General features: G+C 35.4%; 1 protein-coding gene across 2 annotated transcripts in view; it reads right to left on the bottom strand.

Annotated features, from left to right (window-relative positions):
• Positions 1–241: 241 nt before the first annotated feature.
• nrv3 (sodium/potassium-transporting ATPase subunit nervana 3) overlaps positions 242–22,213 on the bottom strand; it is a 44,522-nt gene continuing 22,550 nt past the window's right edge. For both annotated transcript variants that reach the window (XM_077444659.1, XM_077444660.1), the window contains 6 exons: positions 4,628–4,768; positions 4,037–4,156; positions 3,778–3,953; positions 3,199–3,300; positions 2,910–3,078; positions 242–575 (listed from right to left, as the gene is read on the bottom strand). In XM_077444659.1, the coding sequence (XP_077300785.1) occupies positions 472–575; positions 2,910–3,078; positions 3,199–3,300; positions 3,778–3,953; positions 4,037–4,156; positions 4,628–4,768 (812 nt within the window). In that variant the 3' untranslated portion in view covers positions 242–471. The remainder of the gene's footprint in view (positions 576–2,909; positions 3,079–3,198; positions 3,301–3,777; positions 3,954–4,036; positions 4,157–4,627; positions 4,769–22,213) is intronic.

Raw genomic sequence — 22,213 nt, 5'->3', positions numbered from 1 at the left:
GCAGGGCAGAATTGAATATTTAAATTAGCTAGTGATTACTTACCAAGTCAACTAATTAATTATCGATAATTAAATCATTTTTTTTTTAAATATAATTTAATCCATTATTTAGTTTTATATGAATCTATGATATTACCTAAAGACCGACACCCGGTGGTGAATTCGTCTACGCGCCAAGCGCCAGGTTACTGCGCTCCCCCCGCTGCCGTTACGTTATTAAATTTAACATTTTTTTTTTTTTGGGTAGTATTTAGTGTATTCGTTTGTTTCGGTTTTAGTACACGCACGTTCCATCCTTTAATCGATTATTTTTATTATTTTATAGTAGTTTTATTAAATATGTTAACGTATTAAAAAGAAAGGCCTAACGAAATGAAGGTGAGGCGCGGCCCCGCCCCGGCCGAGCGCCCCCGCCGCCGCGCCGGCCGGGGCGCAGGCGCCGAACTAACGCAACAGACGGTGGCGCGCCCCCTAGTCCACCATCAGCTCGAAGTGCACCGAGCCGCGCCGCTCGTGGCGATCGTGGTAGATGTTCTTTGCCCACGCCTTGCACTCGATGTTGATCAGCACCCCGGCTGAAAAAAATAACACAAAACCATCAGCATCCATCCTAGCTGCATACCTCCAAGCTCCAAAACCGACCACCCGCTGGTTGGATGACTGTGGAGTGACACAGCATGAGCTGTTCACCCGTGCGCTGTTGATCGATATCAACTACACTTACATATTAACCAAGCCAAACGTCCACTGGGTGGATGGCAGAGGAGCGACAACATTAAAACTGTTAACCGATTCACAACCATGTGATATCAACTCCATTTACATAGATGCAGTAACTCAATGGCTGAGGTGTGATAATATTAGTCGTCATGCACTGGGTGGATGACCGAGGAGTGACAGCATTAAAACTGTCAACCAATTCACAACCATGTGATACTAACTCCACTTACTCAATAGATGAGGCGTGAAAATTGTATCCATGCAAAACCAGCACTCACTGGATAGATGACCGAGTGGCATTATATAAACTGTTCTCCTAGGCGCAATCAACCGATACTAACTACACCTATACAGCCAACCATCCACTGGGTGGATGGTTGAGAAGTTATCATTTAGATTATTTATAACTGTTTATCCAAGGGAAAATAAGAGATACTAGCTACGCCTACAAATTCATCACTCATTGAGTTAATGGAAGGAATGACACCATGTTAATTGTTCATCCAAACGCAGACAGTGGATATTAGCTTCGGATTCAACTCAATATTCGATTTAAGGTAGATGGCCTTGACTGACACCCAGGCGCAGTAAATGAATATAACTCAATCTACAAAGCCAAATATCCACCGGGTAGATGACCACGGATTGTCAAGCAACATACTACACCTCCAAAGCTAACAACCACTAGCTGGATGAGGATTGATACTATGTTAGCAATGAGACATAAGTGCATTCACTTCATCTATGAATCTTTAATTTATATGAATTCGAACCCCTGTCGAATGAGTTTCGATGTGCCCTCATTAGAGCTTGGATGTATGCACATTGCTCATCGATAGCTAGGCTGTACACTTGGTGTCCATCCTAACTGTATAAAAAAGCCAACACTATTTAGCAACTTAATTGATCTGATCACTCAAACTATTTGCACAGTATAGTTGACTATAATACCATAAAGTGTGAAATATAACATTACTTATAATAATAATCTACGATTGTAAATCCATCCGGTATATTCGGTCATGTTGTCACCACTACAACATATTACATAAACTTATACTTGATTTGTTTAATGATGGCATAAAAATATGAGAACCTAAATTGGATATGACAGAGTCGATAATACCTACCATTAACCAAATTCCTTTGCATTAATATAGAGTTAATAATTAACAATTCGCTGTAGTTAATATGTGCATGCTGGAAATTTCTAATTGGAATAGCATAAAAACAAACTATTGATATAAAGAAAGGTAGATCTGATATTTTACTGATAGCATTCTACGTGATATAAGAAATTTAAAAAAAATTGAGTAATTATCCATCATTCATACATACATACATACATAAATATTTCAGATAATATCTTAGTACAGTAAGTGCATCTCCACAAACAAAACGCTTTAAACTTAAGAAATTAATTTAATAATGTGACCCTTATCGAAAATAGCATTCTATATAAAAACATTTTAACTATCTATATAAATCTCTTGAAAATTTCACGTATAAAGTTATTTTGAATATCATGGCCACTCGATATTGACCGCTAGAATCCCATCTGCCCACCGCAATGCATCGATTCCCCGCATGATTAGTTAATACCCAATTGAAAATTACGCGGTTTAAATTCAACCGCAGCTACCAATTCAGCACATTATCTCATTTTAATCACATCCCCGCCCGAGTTAACCGCTTAATAATCGAAAGCGAAATCAGCCGGAGCCTTGACCCGGTCACCCGTCCACCCCCTAGGGCGCATTGTGCGTGTGCATCAATATGAGATGCACACGATGCAGGGGGTGGCCGGCGATGTAGGAGGGTGGTGGTTCGGTTGCGATGGTTATGGGCTGAGGCGGGCGCAATCAATATGAGGCGGGTCACGTGTCGCGCCACTAGGTTAGTGGGCTGCGCATGCGCGCGCATATCACATCCGCATCCGATAACCTCTCACACCGGCTCGTTGAATTTATTGCCCGACACGTTTTAACACGTTAACCCCGCGCATAATTTCGCGCGCAGGTGTGAGGGCTGCTTTAAGCCAGGGCTTTGGAACTTTCAAGCTCGCTTCCCCGTGTGCTGTCACTGATAAACAGAGACAATGAAAATCCCACTTACGCCACCATTTTTTTCTTAAATTCAATCATGCAATTCCCTCATACACACATATATTATATGAAATGTATACTAACTCTTGGGCTTTTCGAAATATACAGCGACCAAGGGGCTGAGGTATCCATCGACATTCGTGAACGGGAAATAATATCCCGGGAATCCGCGGCTAGGAATATATTGGATGGCACCGATATTTTCATTGTCTGCTGGATTCTCCCCTTCACATGACACCCACACCGTATCCGCCTGAAACATATCAATTCAAAAAATCAGCAATTTATAAGCACCCGAACCAAAATGGCGACATGTCAATTTACACACTATCAATCATTAATATATTATCATGACATAATGAAAAGTACTAACTGACGCGCGATGCTCATTCCTAATGTGTTTCTTCAAGTCCTCAGGCATAATATTTGGCAAAACATCCGTTGAATTATAGAATTCCGGTTTCCAATTATATATCTGAAACGATTACCGAAAATAAATTAGCGATTTAAATTCACAATCAAAACATCATTATTGACCAAAACTCAATACAAAGATGAATCTAGATATGCTTATAGCATACATTAAGTACGTCAACACATTTAAACACATGGCCAATTAAAAAAACTATCGTATAGTAACATCTATTGTTACTATACGATACAATTAAAAACAAATTACACATAAGCATCGCTTCTCATCCTTGTACTAAATATTATCTGGAGAATATCTTTCGTGTATATACATATGTAGGTATATAATAGCAGTGATACTTCTATACACATTTTCTCAAGTAGATGCTAATAATAGATATGTACATAGTTTTGATGTAACAATTTGACCTATTCTGCCATGAATGTGATTCATAGAAGTTTGTGGAAAGTTTTCATATCTAGATTCCATTTGAGTTGCTCGTTCAGCTATGGGGCATGATTTATAGTGAATTTTAGTTACCTTGTTCAACTTGAGGAATATGCAGGGAGCTGACTTATGATAGTTGAAATTATTACTGGAGGTACAGGGTTTCCACTCTTCCACAGGCACATTGCACACCTTTCCGTCTTCCAGTGGGCTTTTATTATAATCACACCTGACACGGTTGTCAGTGGCACTAGTACCCTTTTTGTAGGCTGCAAGTGTCAAACAAACACGTGAGTAACATTTATCCATTGAAAATATACACAGATACCATCAAAATGAAGCATATAATTACTCTCTAAGAAAGTTTCTATCTCATTGGTCCAATAGTTGACATTTCCCTCATCGCTGGCCTTGTACCAGATGAGTGTACTCTCAACGTTGGACTCCGGAGGCATGGGCCGGAATCCAAGACCTGGAAAATTAATGAAATAAAATAAGCCACCACTCATATATTACATAATAATTCGAATATACTGATTTATTATCTGGGCAGTACAACATTAGCGCGGTACATTTAATTCCGGTCATTTAAAAAATTACATTACTTTCGGGCAATTTAGCGAATAAACATTCAAAATAAACAAGATGCCATTAAGGGTATGAAAACGAGCGTGACTCTGAGGCTAATGTAGATATCTCATCGTGGTCGTTGAAACCGTAATGACATCGTCTACAAAAAATGTTTATTCAACAAAGGAAAAGCGTGTTAATGCACTGTCGGATAACTCGGAAAAATTTATTCATCACAAGTCACAAATGCGATACATTTTTCCGACGAAGTTGAAACGATTCCTCTCATAGATTCAATTATGAATCATTTACCGTATTTATTATCTCATTTATAAACTATCAATTGATTGTTTTATTAATTTCAGTCATTTACCTGGGTTACTGCCGATGAGTGACTCGGATAATTGCCATTTTGGCGTCCGATAGTCCAACGTCTGATAGAATACGGCCAGCATGGCAGCGAAAAACCCAATGAGTACCGCATAGAACACCAGGTAAAATAATAAAATTTTTGCTGAAAAGAGAAAAAAAAATCACATTATTAAAAATATCACAATTTATCAATATATTTTTATTACATCAGGGAAGTTTGCGTTGTGTCGAGCTCTGTGAATTACTCGAGTTTTCATAAACGATTTCGTTGACATGTTACACAATAACCTTTACCTTACAAAAGGGTAAAGGGTTTTCCTCACGGGTCAAACGTACGAAACGGCATAATAACATATAAATCAAACATTTCCATTTTTACACGCGTCCGAATAAATTCCTTCACTCGAATCGAAAACCTATACAATGAATAGATACCTTTATAATACGGAAAATGGGCTTTGTTCGTTTTTTCAAATACATACGTACGTACATAACCAGCATTATAGCTATGGTTGCGTTAATACTATCCAACGAGAGGTTCCCGGGGTCGAGCCCCGGGTTGACCTCAATAGAAAATAATGTATTCCAAGTATTTCTGCAATGCTGCTGGTCAAGCTTGGATATTTGTGACGATGTTGATGTTTTCCTATGAGAATTTGCCCACTCATCCGATTTCATTGTTGAGATGGTTTGTCATCAAATTGGCAAAACTATCCTACCTACTATTTGTCACCACTATTTGAATATGATTTCAAATTTATAATCTATAAACTTATATATGTAAAAGTTTAAAGGAACTCGTAATGGCATCATGATAAAATATAAAATAAGATATATGACAACATATGTATTTCAACAATGAATTTTTATTTACTGAAATCTAATCTAATATCTAATTTCGAAAGAGACTTTGTATGTATATTTGTTTGGTTCGTAGAGTCCGTGACGTTCGATTTAATAAAAATACAAATGGATATTCAAATAAATTTAATCAAATGTTTACTATTAGATTAGCCATGTTTAAGCGGTTTATATTTCAAATACCGAGCGAAGTCGGGTAAAATCACTAGTATACTATAAATGTGTAATTATCATACAAAAAGCTCAATCATTGTTTTTTTTATACATATATTTACCATTCTACTATTACAGGCTATCTCAAGGCGACATCTATGGCCAAATTTGTACATATTTACTGTAGACAAATATATGGTAGGTGGCCAATTTGGTGAGGAACCGTCTCAACAATAAAATCAGATAAATTAGCAAACTCAGACAGGAAACGATCGACCTGGAGTCACATAAATACATATATGCAAGGTCTGGCCAGCAATTTCAAGCCAGGGCTCGAACTCGTGATATGAATTATATGTGATATGAACTATTGGCAAAAACTATAAACTAGCAGTTATCATATAATAAATCCACCGCGAGCACCATTCATCATAATAAATTCATCGCGAACAAGATTAAAAGCACAAAGGCTACGGTGAAAATTCGTATTGGGCATTTTATCCATTGTTGAGAAGATCCTTTGTTATCTTACATTTAAATGAAGTCACGAATGAAGGCTACATCTACGCTAATGTAATATTAAACAATGCAAGTGAAAAATTGTCGTACCTATCTAACTTAATTAATCTCCGTCACGTTCCATAAATATCATTATGATCCTTAATGCTATTTATAAAAGAAAATCATCCTCCTAAGACTGCGATATAATTGGATTTTTCCGCTGCGAAAATTCTCATCCACGTAAATTTTTTTTGTACAGTATAAAATGCACGTGGCGTTTCGAGTGCAGAAGGGGAAGTACGACCTCGGGGCGCCACCGCCCATCGATCTAGCCCTCTTCAACCCCCCATTTCCCACCCCCTGGACGAATGGGGTACAACCCCATCCCCATCCTCCCCAACGACCGGTCGTCGCTGTGGCCTGGAGCTAGCCACCGAACAATAGAACCCGTCCGCCTGAAATGTATCCCACGTGAAAAATGAAAATTTGATTAAAACTCCAATCCACCACGATGTAAAAATTGTATACGAGTGCGTTTAATTTATTATACGATTCATTAAAATTTCACACTGGAGTGAAACCAACGACTTTTGACAGCTGTCAGGTTTTGGCAGCGTGCGCACGAGATGGAGTTTTCTTCTGCGGTACGTCCAATTTTCCGGAAAACTGTGTGCCTTTTCTCGCCTCCTATAAAGCCCTCTGGTGAAAGGGGGAGGTATATAGGCGCCACTTTGTAACGATTTATCGGCGCCAATTTGCCGGCACTTTGGACGCTCAATGCCGCAAAGCTTCAGAAGCTTCGCCGAAAAGCTGGAAAATATCAAAAGGTCGCTTCTCCTAATCGCGATCACTCAACAAGCTTTTTTTCCTAAAATGATTTATATATCAAATATAAAATTCTTTTAATTTGAACGATGGAAAAATTCTCATATTATACATAGCCGTAATTGCACGTTGGCTATTTATAATTGCTGATACGTATCATCCGAGTGCCAATTTATGGGAATTTATACGTGCGTGACACGGTCGAATATGGAGAAAATTCCTACATCATCATCATATTATCGTAGATGGTACAAATTCTTACATTATTCATGGGTACTCTTAGTTGTATGCGTGTGCGTGCAGACATTCAACAACACAACAAAACGTGTTATGTAATACTTTGTGATAATAATTTTTCTTTTTATGAAAATTTTCGTCGTTGAAAATAGCTTTTCATTACATTTTTTCCACCCTGTCATAATGAATTCACACGAAGAAGATAGACGACCCTGCAGTGTCTTTTTCTCCCTATAAATACCGCTTAATTAAGACAGATGACGCAATAATTAAAATAAATAAGATTAACGGTACACGATGTACATAAAAAATTTTATTCCATAATTAAGATTTTAATTCAAAAATAATTACTATCAACTGTTTACAACATCGATATAACATCCGTTATGTGTTTATAATACTTATAGATGATCCACATATTTATACGTCAAACATATTCCATGCATAAATAATATAAAAACATTGTTTTTCATAAGAAAAGTACAAATTTTCTATGTGAATAAACAAGCTCGAAACTACATATAAAATTATATTTATTGCACACACATTTCTAGATAGTTTGATCGATGAAAACAAAGCTTTGTTCAATATTCGTCCAGTCCACATCAACAAACATATTTTTCTATTAAAGTTGTAATACTAAATTTGAACTCAATCTTCATCATTGGTTTTTATGTTTGCTTTACAATCCCCAGAAAATATTCTCAAACTAGCAAGTCATAAAAAACTTTAACAATATTACACAATTTGAACCATAAACCGATTTAGACTACGACCCGCCCGTCAGACTAATCCGATGTAAAAAAATACACGACAACATTCGTAAAACGCCAAAAGCAGAAGTGGAAGCCTAGCTGTCTCGCCTACCTTCCTAGATTATTGCACCGTCAACCGGAAGAACGGAGGGCGGAAAATGGGGTAGGAAGCAAGAAAATGAGGGGTGGGTGGGTGGCTTTTCCGGGGGGTAGGAAAACGCCGGCAGCCGTACTGGCGCCGACAACGACAACGCTAACACCCCCTCGCTGCACGATTCTCTCGAAATACAACCTCTCTCATTTATATTGCAACTTGTGCACTTTCAAAAATCGATACAGACATCATGCAACTGATTTCATTCGGAAACAGCACGCAAATAAAATCGAAAGACGTCTAAAACGAACATCCGGCGATTCGCCAAATCACTCTAATAAGACTATCAAAAACACACTCAATTCAATCCACAAAATATTTACCATGTATGTACGTACATAGTATATATAGATACTGGCCGTATTTTCAATGAAGATCTATCGACTCTACTTCACGACAAAATTCAGATCTAAATCAGGGCTTGAAAGTTTCCGATTTTTTTTTTCAAAAAAGTTTCTTGTGAAAGTTTTCCGCCTCTTTCGACAAATCGCTTAAAGCCCCATAACTTTTCCAGATATTTTTAATCAACCGCAACGTTTCAAATTACTCTCCCTTAAATTTTCAGATCCTTTTTCTCCGCTTTTCCTACACGAGAAGCTTTAAAAGAACGAAATTCGCAAAAACGAGTACATTTATAAGAAAGCTTCTTATAAAATCTTCTTTTGAGTTCTTCCAAATATACAACTCATATTTCTGATATTATGTTTCCATTTAGCCACAGCGTAGTGCACTGAAAGAACTATTGCATACCAGTAGATAGCTTGTGGGTTCAAGTCCGGGCGAAATACGCTGCTGGTAAGGTTATTAAATATACACTGATCGACCTTCTCCTGTTAGAATTCTCCAATTTTATAGTTTAATAGTGGTGACAGATACAATATATCTGTATCCTAGCCCTCAGGTTCTCGTAAATTCAAGTTATAAGCATCTCGAATTTGTTGAATCATATAAAACGCTACCTACATAATGTATTTGTTGCAAATTCGCTATGTATATATTTTTTTTGATTATCCATAGATGTCTCTATAATATTTTTATATTGCTATATTTGAAAAATTATTAGTACTTATCTAACCACATGTGTCGCCATGGATTAGTTCTTATCATGGTACATACATATAATGTACATATGTAAAAATAAAATTTGAACTAAAATCTTAAAATATCAAACCATATTAATGTAGATATTATATATGTACATATATATATACGTGAGTAGATGATTTAAAAACATATTCACAGTATATAGAAAATTTACGTATAAAGTTGCTAAATTTCAAGAATCATTTCTTACACATTGCATAAGCACATACATAAATATTCCAACAACCCATAAAACGATCAATTTTCCTAGAACACAATCCACCATATCGTACACATTACTAAATTGCACGTAATTGATGCAACTGCGTCAAACGTCATCGCTTCGAGACATGCAATATCCGATGACGTCAAAACTGCAGCACCGAACCTACATACATACATACATAAACGTCAAACATACCCTTGTCAATTTTTAATGTTACGCAATGCAGGTACACATACATACATACACATAACCATCAACAGACAAACAAAAACGGTTTTAATTTGACCCCAAGCTGTACGGTCATGCAGTTTAGAAAGTTGTCGGCCCCATTTCTGAAGTTTTTATCGCAGATGCACTCGAGGGGGAGGTGGGGAGGATGGTATAGGGGTCTTAGAGGGGAAACGGGGGGGGAACACGCCCCTCAGACGGGGAGCCTTTGCCCCCGGTCGATATGGGGCGCCGCTCGTGACGCAACCGCCCCAGTTACGTAAGTCTCGTCATACAAACACACTCCTTACATTATATTATACAACCCTTGTGAAAATCCACCTGATAATAAATATACAAGTTGAATAATTACGCGATAACCTGTTGCGATATTTTTGCGTCATCGAATATCGAAGTTTTAAATATTGGATATGAAATTGTGTTGGTGGAAAACGAGTACCTCGGTAATTGAAGGGAAATCGTTGCATAATTGAAAACCGAGCGCCGGTTCTATCGAACCGGATTAAGCGCAGACGTGGTTTAATAATTCATTCAATTTGTGTCGGACATGTGAAGTTATTATACAAGCCAAAGGTCGGAAATTTATATTTGCCGCAAAATATAAAAAATGAATGCATTCACAGCACGTTAAAGTTGGACGTAAAATTTTAGCTACATATTGTATTTTGCAGCAAAATACGATATAACTTTTCTATGTGGCAAATGTTAACTAATTCAACCAATTAAAAATTTGTTTAGTAGAAAATATGGTGAAATCAACCCCCAATAACATGATATATCGGTTACGGAAAAAAAATTTAAACAATGTTAGAAGGGTAAAGAACACAAAAATACAAGATAGGGCAATCTGTTTTCGTATGTAGATTTTCATTCTGTTTTTTACCAAAACTTTTTTACGGAAGGTGTATAAAATTGTTTCAATGTGATGGAAATTTGCAATGCAAAACTGCACGAAAATAAAATGGCACCTCTCCCTTGAGAATTACCTCACGAACCCAGCCTGTTTCATACTATTTCCGTGTTGTAGCAAGTTTGACTACATAAGCATATATCTCTATCTTATTATCTCTCGCAAATTCGAGTTATTAGCATCTCGAGTTTTTGCTGATATTATAAATATGCTACCCACTTCGAAAAAATTTGACATTTCTCGAAATATCAGCATAATCGAATTTGTCCATATATGTTTCTATGGTACTGTATAAATTCTACGATGTTTAGACAAAAAAGCGCATTGTAATTTAACTATTAGGCTTTCCTGGTTATATGTATATGTAAATAAATATGTATAAAAAATAATTAAAATGAAAAAGTCTAATAATAAATTTCAAAATTTGTACTCCATCTCTTGAGATGCAGTAAACATTTCAATGTATATTAACTTAATCGCGTTTTATTGAAGTTATTTTTTTATTTATTTTCATCGTGATCACTGCATATCAAAGTGTAAAGCATATTAATTTGTTTAGTTTTGTCTGTGCACGATTTCATCGTCTGGTCACGCCACTCCAGGTAGCCATTTTTATTTTCGTAACTTTTTTACGAAAAAGTCAATTATAAAAATGCTGTATTTTCCATAAATAAATTCAGAAAAATACACAAAAAAATATTTTTCATACACCTTTAATGAACTGAATAAAAGAATTGAATAAAAAAGTTTTTTTCAGAACTGAAAAGGTTAAATATCATCTGTACAGCAGAATCATATAAGTTTTATAAAATTATTCATACTCGGTGGGTCCGGAATATTAAATATTATTACATTTAAATTCATACATATTCCAGTCACATTTAAAAAATAATTGCAAGTGTGACTAGAATACGAAAAAAGTTGGAAAATTCGAGCACCTTTCGCACTCATATAATAAACATTTATTTTGTTCAGCACCTCATTTGTATTCAATGCGCAAAACTGTATTACTAAAGTCTCATTTCACATCTACACAATATCAAAAACAAACCACCCCTTATATAAAAATGTACAGATAGTATTAGAGTACATGATATTACAACGTTAAATTCACCAACACCGAATATGGAAATAATGTTCGATCGAAATCGATGACCCACTTTCGCAGCCTGTATAGTGTATAGGCTCCAAAGCTACAATAATAGCTCAATTTATTCCAGCAAAATCGTTTCTGAAATTGTTCTATAAAATAAGCAATACGAAAAATTGTACCTACGTAGCTCGCAAAACGTATAAATGTACCTTCTTACAATATATTAGTCGTCATTAATCTTCAGCCTGAAGCATTATTTCATTGATTCCTGCAAAGTGCGACCTATCCATCTATTTTCGGCTTAGTTCCACTCTCAAAAATAAATTGCCCAACTTAATCTTTGACCGGCTCTGTCAAATGTTAAAAAATTTATACGGATCGATGAAATCACACACACACACACACACACAACAATCCTATCGACTTTCAACTTTGCTTTCGACGATAATGTAATCCGAATCTGCTCTTAATGACAAGGCGGAAAAGTTTTCGATGTTTGTATTAAAAATCTAAAAATATTTACATTTATGTTGTTTGGTTAGCCTTCGAATATGATTAATCGCTTTCATTGTTGACGAAATTGTCAATTCATGGTAAATAATTTTTATCCGCGTTTATATACATAGATACATACGTACATTAGTACATAGTCGCTTATATTGAACATATTCGTATACAAATAAAATACATTTATCATAAATGACGATATCGCTTATTATAATGAAGCTTAAGTGAGACGAAACAAAGTGGGACTGTCCTTAATTAAATTACATTTACAATGCCTTCGGTATTATACTATAAAAAGCTGTACCTGTGAGTATTATTTTTATATAAACACTTTTTTTACTTTCAATGAATTTAAAGTTGTAAATAAGTTTCAAAGTAAAAAGTGGTGCTTAAACCGGGTGAAGTGGTGAAAAAAGGGTCACGGTCTAAAAAGTTTTTCCTCTCTCTTGGAGAAAAAACCATTTTTTTAACAAGTAAAACCGTTTTAATTTTCCTCCCCATTTTCCGACTAATGTTTCTATTTCCAGCTGTAAAACGTCCCCTAGATTTTTTATAACGTGTTCACTCGTTCGTTAACCCGTAACGCGTCACCACATAGATATTGAGTTTTACGAATTTGAACGGTTTCAATTATAGCGTATCGGATTTCCCGGGATATATCCATCAAATAAAACAGGAATTGAAATATATCCCATATACATATATATGTATATGTTCCAACACAAACGCAAGTTTATCCGAAATTGGCGAACTTCCGGAAAATAGTTGAACTCCCTCCGGTACTTCAGAATGTGATAATTTTCCATTACTATAATTGAAAGTATTGATTAAGCCGCATGAGAGCTTTTCTTTGGGCTAAAAGCTTCTATAGATTTCATCCCATCGATAAACGATTGCTCTGCGAAAAATTGAATCAAGTTTTATGTTTTCTCCTCCTCGATTTCTCACAAATTTTAATTATTAGCATCTCGAATTTATTGAATCTTATAAAAATATGCTGCCTACATAGTGTATTACTAGCAAATTTTCCGTCTCAAATAAATTTGTTGATTGTCCATAGGTGTCTCTATTATATTATGTATATACATACATATGTATGTCATTTTATGATTGAAATCTGGAAGTAACTATGTATGTTTAATAGATACTTTTGTACAAAAATAATCTAACCATATGTGTCGCCTTGGGGTTCCTAGAATTCCTGTCATGGCATATGTATATGATATATATACATACATATGTATGTATGTCATAAAAAATATACATTTGTTAAGACAACAAATTAAATACGCCCAATTTTCATTAAACATAAGAAAAAGTTATACTTTTCCTAACACCAAAGTTCCGAATATACATGTATTATTTATTTGAGATATATATTAATGCAGATAAAACATAAACACGGACAGTTATAAAATTACAGTTTGTAATTAAAACGTTTTAAAGGTCAGGAATGATCATTTTATTTTAGAGATAACCCCCTCGAAAAAATATTACTATCTTTTATGCATATTACTCATAACACTAATCACACTTCCGACTATACATACATATATTAGATACGAAAAATATTAATTGTAATAATCCAATTTCATCACTTGATATTCTCAACTTTAATATTTAAACCCAAAGAAACGGTATAAAAATACTTCATATCAAAAGTATACTATTTTAAAAATAATAATGATAAAAAAATTAAATACACAACAGATATGAATACATTGGCACTGTATACAGAAGTGAACAATAATTGTATATATGTACTTGAGTACATATACGGAGACTTACAAACACACATTATGAATCGTAATATAAAATACGCAACATTGAGATAAAATAGGTATAAGTCAACGTCAGATTAAGAATGAAAAATCCATTTCTGCCACACCTTAAACGCCTAGCACAGGCCGTTGAACTACCCCTATATTGCGTCACAATGCATTTATGTATTTATATTGCACAACTATAAACACACACACACATCCAAGAACTTCAATTTGAATTTAGCATACGTTTGAAAGTACTTTCATATTTATTCTAGCCATCTTTAGCATACATATTTACAAACATACATGTAATTGAAGAGACCAAAATATCCGCTTAAGCGCCTGCAGCAGCCGGAACGGAGAATTCAATTAAATTCTAATGCCTTCTTATAATTAATCACCATGTCACGGCTAAGTGAAATGTCTCATCTGAGGACGACTTTGAACACGCATACTCACAACCCCTTATAACGTTGTTTTAATAACAGCGAAACGACAATAAAACCGACCCCATCCCAATCCGACATCCCACCACTTCCACCGCCGACAATTATATTAACCTGGTTCTGCGCAAAGTTTATTTAATTATCCCGCAACTACTTATGTACATATGTATGTATGTACATACACCCAGTACGATTATGAACAAAAACAAACAACCTCTGGGAGCACTCACGAGATTAACCTTTAGCTCGATACTGCGTCTATTTTCTCCCCCCAACAGGTAACGAACGCAACAATCAGATCGATGAATCGCACCCGGGATGTAGATGTATGCATGTACGTGGGTGGCATCCCTTTGGGGATTTTTTTTAGTATTATTTAGATAGGGTCGCTTTTCTTGGGTCCGAATGAAATATAACCGACTTAATCCGTTGCGAAGCCGCGATTGGTTTACGATACGGTTTTATGCTCGGGCAATATTGCCCCGACCCGAAAAATGCCCCAGTTTTTCCAACCCATATGCCGAATTTCGCACTAGAATTTGTTTGCTCTGAACATGTGTGTGCGTGTGTGTGCGGGTCTCCTCTGTGTTTCCTTTTTCGTAGGTACCCATTTTCCTATGCCCTCTACGACTCCCTTATCCCCATTTTTCCCTTCCTTTCCTTCTCCTGTCATTCCGCGCTTCTCCGCAGTGTCGCAAAGCTTTTAAACTCCGAGCACATCCATATTGTCAAGTGTTGGATGAAAAAAGTGCGAAACAGAATATATATATTTCGATAAAAGAATATTCGAAAAGGAGTAAACACACTTTGCATAAAAAGAACATCAATACATCTATTGAAAACATTTTTTACACACCCAAGGTGTAAATCGAAGTTTTTCTTTATGTGCTTTGAAAGCACACCCCCTTAAATCTATTTACTATCAAATCAGTCAAATTAAAGTGATGTTTGAAATGTAAAAAAAAAAAAACACTCAAAAGCCTCAATACATTCGAACGCAATATTTCAAATATTCGTTCATAAAAACTCGATAACTTTAAGAAATTAACGCTGAAAGTAAATATGAAGTGATTGAATAGAACCATGAAAAGGAACTCTCTAGTATTTATATTTTTTAATACTCTAAAATTTAATTCCAAAAAGGCAAATCCTTACAATTTGAAGGGACTGGGAATATAAGCAAATATTTAATATCTAAGCTTTCGCATGGCAAATAAAAATACATATAACCATATCAATCTACACTTGATATTCCCATACAAAATTTGCACAACCCTAATCAACCGTTATCCGCAACATTATACTACAATTGTTTATTTTACTTCAATTAAGATAAACCCGACTCTCAGCAAAGAGGTTAGGCATTATAATTACTGGATTAGAGATAACGATATTGACCAGCCTCGCTCAGTAGCCAATCAGATTTAACGAGCTGCTAAAAGTCAATTTATAAGCACCCCAACATTCGTCTACATATTGTTATTATCATTACATCGCACCGCATCATAAATACACTATTGATTCGGCCCGTAATAGACAAGCCTAAATTGCCTTAATTCAAAGATTTACCCAACATGTTATTAACGAAGAACTATAGCTAAGCATTTCTTTCCGAATTAAAAATACCAGAGATGTTGTTTTTCAAAGATTCATTTATTTCACCACTGTCTTATATACACATGTATAAATTTGTTTTGTGAAAATCATTGGAATTAACAATAGTTTAATTTGTTATACGTTTTCATAAATTTCCGGATACTTTGAAGTAACACTTGAGACATAATGTACATATTCGCATTATGTCACAAAACCATTGCATTTTTTAACATAAAATGGTTATTTTCCCATGATGCCATTACAGTTTGTCCCTTAGCGACACCTATAGTATACAAGTTGTATATATATAAATTTAAAGATTTTAAATTTGAAATTATATTCAAATAGTGGTAGAATGTATCCGAAATAGTAGAATGTTTTTGCCAATTTGATGAGGAAACGTTTCTACAATTAAATCAGATAAATTGGCAAACTTTGATAGGAAACGAACGACTTGGAGTCACAAATATCCAAGTCTGACCAGCAGCACTACATAAATACTCAGAATTAATTCTTTGCAAACGAGGTCAACCCAGTACTTGAATCAGGGAACCTCTCGGTGGTTGGAATTAACGCTGGCTTTTGTTATAAAAGCATCATTCTAACGAGTAAATAAGATTTATAACAGTTCTAACGGCGATGTATTTCCATTTCGCTTCATGAATAAGCGTACCTCTACGGCAAAACGCGTTTCTATTCTATTTAGATACTTTTAAGTTATTTTATATTCGAACAACCCACATTAGTACGCCATGAAACGTGTCGCCATTAATTCATCGGCTTGTTAACACGCGGACCCGGCGGGGGCCTTAAGGCACTGCGGAGGCTCTTGGGGGGGCGCTCCGCCCTCTCTGGCCTCCTCATTAACGGCCTCGGAGGGGTGGTTCGCTCGAGAGGGTGGCGAAGCACAAAGACTAATTTTCGATTTCCTGCGAATAGGCGCTGAGTGGAACAGAGGAGAAGGGGCGGTGAGAGTAGGAGAGTTCCGGAGAAGAGATCTCCACCTCTGCCCGACATAAATCAGTGAGGCAGCCCAGTTTCATAAATGCTAAGTGGCAGAAAGAACGACCAAAGGCCTCCAACGCCTCGGAATAATTTATTGCGATACGCACAGGACCGGATATAATTAGAAGGTGGACCGCAGAAAGTAACGCATCACACCACACAGTCGATTGTCGATGGAAATGGCGAAATGGCGAACCCTTTCCCTTCAAACGCTCGACTAATTTTCTTGTTATCTATTCACCCACAACTTACCATTTTGTACAATTTTGGCACAGAGATATCTTTGTCAATGGTAAAAGCCGACAAAAAATTTACGAATTTGAGAATACACACATTATATATGACATACGTGAGGTATATTCCATGAACTTCTCGTAATATGAATTTTACGATAGATTTAATTTGTATATGTACATAATATAGAGAAAGGTAGATACTCTGAGTGATATTAGTCGCTTAAAGGTAGCAAGAAGAATACAGACCTTTTTCTAAAAACAAACTTTCATGTCGTAATTATAGATGATTCATCAAAGGTCTTCAGTTAGATATACAGATCAAAACACACAAAGAAGAAGCATTCTAGAGCTTACAAACAATATACATATGTACTTGTACTAATGCAATATTTATTTTTAAAACAATTGACATCTTGAAATATCTAGCATATTTGAACATAATCATGAACACAAAAAAATATTTTTTCTAATCCTGACCTATCATATTGACTATTAGAAAATCATTTACTATATCCCAAAGACGTTCACATAAGAAAAATATACAATGCTGGAAATTTCCTTTTTTTATTACTGAAAAAAGAATAATGTATAATATTGCATTGATATTATGTACTTCTGAAGTAGTGTAATATCATAAAAAGGATTACCATTAAATAAATTTTCATTGTACAATCCAATGTCTGAAAAATTACCCTTCCCTAGACATTTCATTATTTTCTTACAATAAATCCCTATATTAAATATGCGTTTAAAAAAAGTATAATATTTCACGCTTAGAACTTCTTCTAATCGCCGATGTGGGAATATGTTGAGAAGGGTTCGCTTGATTTAGGATCTCCAGGATCATCCGACGCGAAAGAGGTCCTGGGCGCGATTTATTGTTGTGCTGAACTACTGGATTTGTAGAGCCATATGTAACCATCAAACATTACGATGCTACGCTTTTTTTTGCTGACAAAAAAATAGTCAGAAAAATTACTTCCCATTCCGATACAAGCCTCCCATTTAAACTAAGCCTTCACACAACAGCATACACTGCTGATAATTTAATTCCGACAGGCGTGAATAATAGCCGATGCTTTTGAAAAGTGCTGAAGCTGCATGAAATATGCTCGGACTATTATAATATATCAAAACTTTTCAAGATTGTGACAATTTGACGGGTTTCGCACACACTTTCCACAGCACTCACCAAATCGCACACCATAAAACTTTCCTTGCCACACTTCAAAAACAATACTTAAAATAAAATACGATACTTGCAAAACTCGATCAAATCCCCTTGGTTTGTTAGACTTAGATTATATCCTGATTTTTTTTCGCCTTGCGAAAAAATTCACCTTAAGAAAACATCCCACCTTTTTCAAGTCTCATCTGTCACTTTCGATTCGAATGGAACGAAAACCTTATTCAATTAAGCCAAGACGCTGTTCAACTTCAAGGAAAACCTTTTGAAAAGGTCATTATTTTAAAAAGCTCTTCTTCTTGTTATTATTACATTTTTTTTCAAATATTCAAACTATCACGGATATATTAAGACGTATATATATACATGTATATATGTACATATAGCGATAAAACATTTTGAAAACCAAAAAAAAAATATCCAAAGGTCTGAGAAATAATATAATATTTTTTTCTTTAATATATTTAATCAACGAAATAGTGTGTATTAAATTTTGTGTTTTTATTAATAAAGGTCCATAAATTTGATCAAAAGTTTATTCATAAAGTGAAATGATTATACATATATTCAATCAATGTAAATGAATAGAAATAAAATTTGTATGATATGCCCAAAAAAACCTTGCAAAGTTTAAACAAGCAAAGGACCAACCAGTCGAACAAAGTACATATGTAGAGGTATAGAAGACTATAAAAAAATAAGCTTCAACTGAAAATAAATTAAACGAGAGCGTCCAAAGTAGGGTAGTAACGATTTTAGAAGGCCGAGTAATAAATTCACATCGGCTTTCTCGACACATTTTCCACTTAACCGGCTCCATTTCCGAACCAAATTTTCCATATAAAAATTTATCACTTAAAAATACCTCACATTCCTCACGAAAACCCAAACCAGCATCTACATGCGTACATATACATACATATAAAGTGCACAATCTATTCAATACAGTCTTCGCATAACGTCACTGGGGGAAAATTTTGGGGTAGTAGCCACGCGGTCCACGTCACACCTGACCTACATCCAGCTTTTCCGACTTGGTAGAGTGTATTTGTTTTCTGTCACCTAGGACACCCCGCCATCAATATCGCGCAAGCAGTAGGACGCCACTAAAACGAGCTATTTATAGGGTCATCTGGGAAAAATCCATAAGGAACGTTCCAGATTTCCACGAAAGGAAAAAAATAATCACGAATACTGTGTGTATACGTATATGATATGTACATTTCGAGAAATTGTTCCAGTGCAAGTCGAAAACAATAAAAAAGAAACACAAAATACATAAAATATTCAATGCACGGAGCAGATGTAAATGCGAAAAGTTTGACGAACGTGTGCCATCGTCGAGATGTGAATGTGAGATATTCGTTTGCACAAAGGAGAACTTTTCACTTTATACTCCTCTCTCACGCGATATTAACAACTCGGCAAATGTCAAGCGTTCCACATTACATATAAATAATGAATATTGCAAAGGATTGTATTTGTCTACATGAATATGTGTATGTATGTATAGACTTTGAGGAAAAGCAATCTGCTAACACTCGAGATTACATTCTACAATTCTAAAAACGAAACACTATGATATAGTACGAAAAATAAATCTTATCAATGTTAATACTATTTATAATCAAAATGTGATATAATCAAATGCGACAATATTTGACCTCATTAATTGCGCAATCTATCTATATATGTACATATAAAAAATACTGATTCATAATTTAATACAAATGAATTTCTAATGCATATAATACATATCTTTCATTTGTATTTAACGATACCTATAGAATAATACAAAATTTATATAGGGTGCAATTAATCAAGTCATAAATTGCTATTTTGTAATAAAATAATTTTCATCTATTCACACTTCGTATATAATTAACATAATAAATCAACCAAAGCGTAGCTCACTGTTAAAGGATTTTTTATCCGTAGAAAAATGTATTTAATTTTCTTGATGATTAAGGGTAGCAGCAATATACGATCGCTGCTGCCAAGATCTGAAATATTTAACTATCAAATCTAAATCAACAGTTTCCCATTAGAGTTTGTCAATTTATCTAACTGAATTATTGTACAGTGACGGGAAAATCAGCATCCTATCTCTCTCCTACAAATTCGGTTAGTCCAAATTTGTTGACATGTGCTTGCGATTCGGAATTGATATTAATATTACTGGTATAGCCATTAAATACCAGTAGATATGTAGGTCCTGGGTTTCAGCTCCGGCCAAATACGCTGCTGGCGAGGTCTTGTGGCTGTCAAAAAAACACAGATCGACCATCTCCTATTAGATTTTTCTAGCTAAATTGTTGAGACATGTTTTATTATCATCAAATGTTTTATTCAAATGTCTAATGTTTTATTATCATCAAAATAACATAATAGCAATTTTTTTGTATATCAAAAAATTGTTTATTGTATAATTGAAAAATTGTTAGTACTTATATTTAAAAATTAATCTAACCATATGTGTCGCCTTGGGGTAATTCCTGTAATGGCATATATGATGTATGTATGTAAAAACTAAATAAAAAAATGTATAAATATTTCGTTAATTTTTTTCCGATATGAACACTAACGATTTACACACAGTGTCGATTTAGTATGACCTCACATGTCACTTTATTATAGCATAATACATATCATGTCGTATTAATTTATTTACATTGTTAGTATTGTATATGGAAAAGTATACGAAACACTGTTCATTTGAAAATCCATTGACCCAGGCCCTATGTACATACATAAAAGCCGACGTAACATGACGCAATCGTACTACTAAATTAGTCATTGTCATACCAATACGCTACATAGAGAGGGAGACCCGTCAATAATACTCAAAAATGCATACACGGAAATCAATCGTGTGTGGCGAGGTTAAACCGGCACAACGGCTCGGTTTTCCGTATCCGGAAAACGGTTCGGATCGGATGGGTCAGTGGATTTTCCACCAGTCAGTCGGTGGTGCAACGAACCGATGCACCGGAAATAAGTCAAGCGGCTAAAATCAAAGCACTTGTTCGCGGCCGGCGTATGGGGGGCGAGGCCTTGGACCGGGGGGGCTCCGGAGTGGGGCGCGGGGGACGCAGGGGGCTCAGGGGGGCGCGCGCCTCAGGGCCGCTGTGCCGGGGAGGGGGCGCGCGCCGCAGTATTGATCCAGGACGCGCTAGCGCCGAGAGCCTACCCTACCTTTTCCCTAATGCTACCGTCAAACTGTGGCTCGGAACGATTTTTAGATCATGTACCACAATTTCGAACAAACGCAAGAGTGAAATCATTTCATACACAACCCTGAATATGCACCCTAAATAGACAATATGGCTAACTTAGTACGAATAATCGCAAGCATATGTAACAATCAACAAATTCGGACCGGTCAAACTTCCGAATGAGGGAGGGGATACTGATTTTATTTTTAATAGAAAAAATATATTTTAGCATGATGCCACTATGAGATTTACCCCTGAACGACATCTAATCTTAATTCTAAATTTTAAATCATATTAAAATAGTGGTTGGATGGTTATGTCAATTGAATAAGGTATCGTTTCAACTATGAAAATAAATTTCATAGTTGTTTTTCAAAGTAAATTTCCGGATACTTTGAAGTAACACTTGAAATTATATTCAAATAGTGGTAGAATGTATCCGAAATAGTAGAATGGTTTTGCCAATTTCATGAGGAAACGTTTCAACAATTAAATCAGATAAATTGGCAAACTTTGATAGGAAACGAACGACTTGGAGTCACAAATATCCAAGTCTGATCAGCAGCACTGCAGACATACTCAGAATAAATTCTCTTCAATCGAG

This window comes from Arctopsyche grandis, chromosome 13 (genome assembly GCF_051622035.1).
Source record: "Arctopsyche grandis isolate Sample6627 chromosome 13, ASM5162203v2, whole genome shotgun sequence".
NCBI lineage: Eukaryota > Metazoa > Arthropoda > Insecta > Trichoptera > Hydropsychidae > Arctopsyche > Arctopsyche grandis.
The sequence above is the reverse complement of the archived record's forward strand: the minus strand, read 5'-3'. Positions and strand labels throughout refer to the sequence as shown.